This window comes from Perca fluviatilis, chromosome 5 (genome assembly GCF_010015445.1).
Source record: "Perca fluviatilis chromosome 5, GENO_Pfluv_1.0, whole genome shotgun sequence".
In the NCBI taxonomy this organism is placed as follows: domain Eukaryota; kingdom Metazoa; phylum Chordata; class Actinopteri; order Perciformes; family Percidae; genus Perca; species Perca fluviatilis.
This window is the reverse complement of record NC_053116.1, coordinates 38,411,402-38,417,315: the sequence shown is the minus strand read 5'-3', so window position 1 is coordinate 38,417,315 and position 5,914 is coordinate 38,411,402. Positions and strand designations below refer to the sequence as shown.

General features: G+C 44.4%; 1 protein-coding gene across 1 annotated transcript in view; it reads right to left on the bottom strand.

Moving 5' to 3' along the window:
• cxxc1a (CXXC finger protein 1a) overlaps nucleotides 1-5,254 on the bottom strand; it is a 27,352-nt gene extending 22,098 nt beyond the window's left edge. Inside the window, exons 1-3 of the mRNA XM_039800482.1 lie at nucleotides 5,123-5,254; nucleotides 4,149-4,249; nucleotides 660-814 (exon numbers count right to left, since the gene is read on the bottom strand). Coding sequence (XP_039656416.1) covers nucleotides 660-814; nucleotides 4,149-4,249; nucleotides 5,123-5,187 — 321 coding nt within the window. The 5' untranslated portion in view covers nucleotides 5,188-5,254. The remainder of the gene's footprint in view (nucleotides 1-659; nucleotides 815-4,148; nucleotides 4,250-5,122) is intronic.
• Between the last annotated feature and the right edge of the window lie 660 nt (nucleotides 5,255-5,914).

Genomic DNA, 5,914 nt, shown 5'->3' with positions numbered 1-5,914 from the left:
CATATTAATTCTGCTCTCTCCAGAAAAATGCGGATTTTTTTGTGATTGTTGTGGGGCAAAAATCCTTGATTATGCGACACGTTTTCTTAAAAAATGTGATGGAATATGTGGGATATTTATGCAATTTTATGCGATGAAATTGCGGGAACTTGCAAAAACTGCAGTTTGATGAAAAAGAGAGAAAAAAGCGAGGGACTGTCTAATACACTCATATTTATATTTCATTTATGTTACTCTAAACTACCTTCTGTAAACCAACTGTTCTTGTGCTGTCTCTACTTTGTATATCACATTGCACTTTTCTTTTCTGCTTTTTTTTGTACTTCTGGTTGGACGCAAACTGCATTTGGACTCTGCACAAATGGAATCTTTTTTTTTTCTCTTTTTCATCAAACTGCAGTTTTTGCAAGTTCCCGCAATTTCATCGCATAAAATTGCATAAATATCCCGCATATTCCATCGCATTTTTTAAGAAAACGTGCCGCATAATCAAGGATTTTTGCCCTCAACAATCACAAAAAAACTCTGACTGAAATATGTCCTATATATTGGTCCCCCATGTGCCACCCCACAGGTTACCTGTGAGCCCCGCCTCCTGTCAGTCTAGTTGCCAGGTTACCTGTGAGCCCCGCCTCCTGTCAGTCTAGTTGCCAGGTTACCTGTGAGCCCCGCCTCCTGTCCATCTTGGCCTGGAGGGTGGAGCTGCCGTCTCCATCGGGTTTGTCCTCCATCTCCATCTCCGGCTCTGACTCTTTCTCTTCCTTCTCCTTGTTCTTCTTTGGACGGTATTTAATCTCCAGAGACGAGTTTTTGTCTGCAGAAAACACAACACAGAGCTAACACACAGCTAACAGCTAACACACAGCTAACACACAGCTAACAAACAGCTAACACACAGCTAACACACAGCTAACAGCTAACACACAGCTTACACACAGCTAACACATAGCTAACAGCTAACACACAGCTTACACACAGCTAACAAACAGCTAACACACAGCTAACAGCTAACACACAGCTTACACACAGCTAACAAACAGCTAACACACAGCTAACAGCTAACACACATCTTACACACAGCTAACAAACAACCTAGCAACCGTCTCTCCGTGAGGAAAGCTGTGAAAGCCGGGTGAAGTTTTGGGAGGAATCCTAGCCAAATCAGTGTAATACATTGATGCCATCAACACAAAGTTTAGGAGCGCGATGCTAATTAGTTTGAAGTTCCCGTGATGTGACGTTTGCAGTCTACGGTTCAGACTCAGACACACGGAGCTCTGAAGCAGACCTGTGCGTCTCTTAGTGTCCACTCTCGCTGTAAAATGCAGCGCAGCTTCAGGTTTATGGATGCGCTCACAGCTGTGGGCATGCTGCGGCAGATGTGTTGCGTTTGTGCTCCGTGTATTTCTGCAGTAGTTTCGGGTTTCCACCTCTGACGTAGAGCAGCGTACAACCACTTCCCTAAACTATTTGTCTCATTCAGAGACCAGAGACCCAAACGGGGCTCTGAGTCTGTCAGGAGGTCTGAGATCTACCGTATCAGCAGAGCTATCAAGTAATGCACAGCAGACTATGGTGCAGGTATAGATTATTTCCTGAAATATTGTGACTTTATTCTTGTAATAGCCTATTATCACTTTATTTTTCTCAAAATATCACGACTCCTCCAAATCACAGAGAACACAGATATACTGTATTTTGAATGTGCACAAAGTTTTGGACAAGAGCAGAAATCTTCCTCAAACATCTGAAATATTACAGTCCAGGGGTTTATTAATAAATTAAAATGAATGAATGTATCATTGAGGTGAATAATTGTCATATGCACATTTAAGGAGGTTACTTCCCCAACAAAAGACGCAAAACAGGAGGTAAGAGTAAATGATGCCTCTAGGCTACATGTGTGCTGACTCAGATAGAATTAGAAAAGTCCATCCAAAGGAGAATAAATAGTTGAAAGCAATACAGAATTCCTGACAGCCTTATTAGGCCCTACTGCAATATATTCCATTATGTTTTTATATTTGGATTGTAATCTGTTTCTCTTTAACTAAAGATATTTCCAGCATACATTGATTCAGAAAAAAAGGTAGAAATAGGTCAATAAATCATTTTAATTACTTTGCTATTATTGGAATAAATAACACTTCAAAAAATCTTTTTTTAGAAGAAATCTCAACATGAATCTCACACTAAACTGAAAAAGGCTGTTACTGCAAATTGAGCGTCAGTTCTGGCAGGCCAAGTAGTCAAGACGCTGCTAACGCTATTGGCCAACAACACGGTCTCATCAGCTGATCTGCTCCAGCTGAGCTGCATCAGCTGATCTGGAGTAGCGCATCAGCTGGTCAACACCCCTCGCTGCTTAATGGCTACACTCAAACAGGGCGCCCTATTTAAAGCAGATTCACTTTGCTCCTACCTGCTTGCTGCTCGCTTCTCTGCAGCCCACCTCCTCCCCGGCTCCTCCTTGTCGTGTATAATGTGGCGTTTGCTTCTATGTCCCTAAGCCCTCCACCATCTGGCCCCCTCATACCTCACTGACCTCCTCTCCCCCTACCAACCCTCACGGTCCCTCAGATCCACCTCAGCCGGTCTCCTCTCCATCCAAAAGTCCAACCTGCGCTGTTTTGGGGACAGAGCCTTCCCCAGAGCAGCTCCCAGGCTCTGGAACTCCCTCCCCCAAGAGATCCGCACCTCTGAGCCCCTCACCATCTTCCAGTCCCGCCTCAAGACCCATCTCTTCACCTCAGCCTACCCATAGTCCACCTGCCCCCCTCCCCTTTTTCATCTGTATCTTGTTTTGTTCTACTTGTTTTGTTTTGTTATGTTTTTATAATCTACCCTGCCCTGTAAAGCAACTTTGAGTCCATGAAAAGCGCTATATAAATTCAATTTATTATTATTATTATTATTATGTCATCGTTGCTACTCTGTTCATGGGGGGGAATAGTTCAGCTCACACAGTCCTAAACCTAATGCTGCTGCTGTCCTCTGACTCTCTGCTATTTCATGGTGCTCATGAAAAGGTCAGAGGACTCCCTGAACAGAGCCATACCGCCAAAATTTAATTCAGAATTTATTAGCTGAAATGCAATTATTCAATAAAAATGTCCTAAATGATTTTTCTTGTCATGTGTGTTCTTGACTTAATGGACCTGACAGAATTTTGTTAATTTCAAGGAAAAAACATTGTTATTATTAGACGAGGAGCCTAGGATCCAAATAATGAAGTTAGGGTCTGTGTCTGTGTCTGACCTGGGCTGGCACATGTTCACGTTAAAAAGCGTGTGCGCACACGAGCACTACGGTCACGCGCAAAGTGTCCCGGTTTTAGATCCCGGGAAATCTGGTCACCCTAATTCAATGTTTACTTTGGTGACTACGGGGGCCGAAGGATCATCACACACACACAATTAGGATTGGGCATCGAGAACCGATTCCTACTTGGAATCGGTTCAAAAATTCGGTAACACTTTACTTTAAGTTTTCTACATAAGAGTGACATGAGTCATGACACAGTCATGACACATGAACCCTAACCCCAAACCTAACCATAACCATAACCATAACGTGTCATGACAAAACCGAATGACACTTACTAAAAAAGAGTTATGTCATAAACGTTTATGACTTGTTTATAATGTTTATATGACACGTTCATGACAGTGTCATGTCAGTCTTATGTAGAAAACTTAAAGTAAAGTGTAACCAAAAATTCTTTACTGGAATCGTTTGGAGGATTTTGGTTTCAAATCTGATGAGGGGGTTTTTTCCAAACTTAACATGCGCACAAGTTTTGGTTTCCGTAGCGACCAGGCGCTTGTTGTGTTGCAGCCGCGGAGCGCAGTAAGCGGCGCTCTAGCGTGGCTTTATTTGATGTCAAACCGCAAACCCACCTTTGAATCAAAATAAAAACTTTCACTCTTATTTGTGAAATAAGCACGTGACCCGTTTCAGCTCCAACGCTCAAAGAATCGGGATCGAGAATCGAAAAGAAGAATCAGAATCAGAATCGTTAAAATCCAAACGATGGCCATCCCCTACTCACAATACGTGAGACACACTTGCTGCTGGCTTGAGTCTGAGCGTGGAGAGATACGAAGAGATCAGCTGACTGATTCTTTATTATTTTAGATATTACTGACCTTTGCAGGACGGACAGTACCACACTCGGATGGATTTAGCTGATTTTTCCGAAACTCCTACACACTTCCCATGAAACCACTCAGAGCAGCTGTCACACCCTCTGATAGACAGACAGGCAGAAGGACAGACAGACAGGCGGACAGAAAGGCAGATAGAGAGACAGACAGACGACAGACAGAGAGAGAGACAGACGGGCAGACAGGCGGACAGGCAGAAGGACGGACAGAGAGACAGACAAACAGACGGAGAGACAGACAGACAGTCAGAAAGACAGACAGGCAGACAGAAAGGCAGATAGAGAGACAGACAGACAGACAGAGAGACAGACAGACAGAAGGACGGACAGAGAGACAGACAAACAGACGGAGAGACAGACAGACAGTCAGACAGACAGACAGGCAGACAGAAAGGCAGATAGAGACAGACAGACAGACAGACAGACAGAGAGACAGACGGGCAGACAGGCGGACAGGCAGAAGGACAGACAGACAGGCAGACAGAAAGGCAGATAGAGAGACAGACAGACAGACAGACAGAGAGACAGACGGGCAGACAGGCGGACAGGCAGAAGGACAGATAGACAGGCGGACAGACAAATAGACAGACAGGCAGACAGAAAGGCAGATAGAGAGATAGACAGACGGAGAGACAGACAGAAAGACAGACAGACGGAGAGACAGACAGACAGAAGGACAGACGGGCAGACAGACAGACAGGCGGACAGACAGACAAGACAGGCAGATAGAGAGACAGACAGACAGAGAGACGGAGAGACAGACAGACAGAAGGACGGACAGAGAGACAGAGAGAAAGACAGACAAACAGACGGAGAGACAGACAGACAGACAGAAGGACAGACAGACAGACAGGTGGACAGACAGACAGACAGACAGACAGAAAGACAGACAGGTTAGTGTTATGTGTTGTGTTTGTGAATATCTGTTATTAATAGATGAAAGATGAGATGTATTACATCATGAAACAGTTGATGTCTGGTTTCCTGCAGACACAGTAAACAGGACCTTTGGGGGTCGGCATGGGAACCTCTCTTCCTCCTCCCTCCTCCTCCTCCCCTCCTCGCTCTTCATCTTCACCTCCCTCTTCCTCTCCCTCTCCTCCCTCCTCCTCTTCCTCCTCCGGGCCTCGCTCTGCTCCTGCAGCCTCCTCCGACTGAGAAAAAGAGAAACAGACAAGAGAAACAGGTGATTCTCTGCTGTTGAGTTAAAATGTCAACAGAACTACAGACTATCAGAGGAAATATTACTTTTAGATTTCAACAAAACTAGAGAGACCCCCATCCCTCCAGACCAGGGGCCTGTTGCACAAAAGCAGAACAAAGAAATCCAGGATAAGTGAAAAAGCGCAGCTTGACTTAGTGTGATCCGCTCATCGCGGCTTAATCGGTCGCTCGTTTGCCGAGCCGGGATGAGGAGGTGAAGCCATGTCAGCCAGGAGGAGATAGCTGGGATAAGTTCTCGGCTTTCTTAAATAGACCACGGTGTCCATCACAGATTTACTGATGCAGAAATGGAGAAGACGCGTGCAGCATATGTTTCACCCGCTGAGCAGCAGCTTCTAATGGAAATTTACAAGAAGGTGAAACATATAATATATTATATATACTATATAATATGCAAAAAGGGAAATACGGCTCTTATCAAACGGAAAAAAAGACCGACAGACAATAGCGGACCGACTGAATACGTATGGATTTAAAGAAATCTACTTAGTCACTCCACGTTTTAATTGCTTTAATATGCTTGTT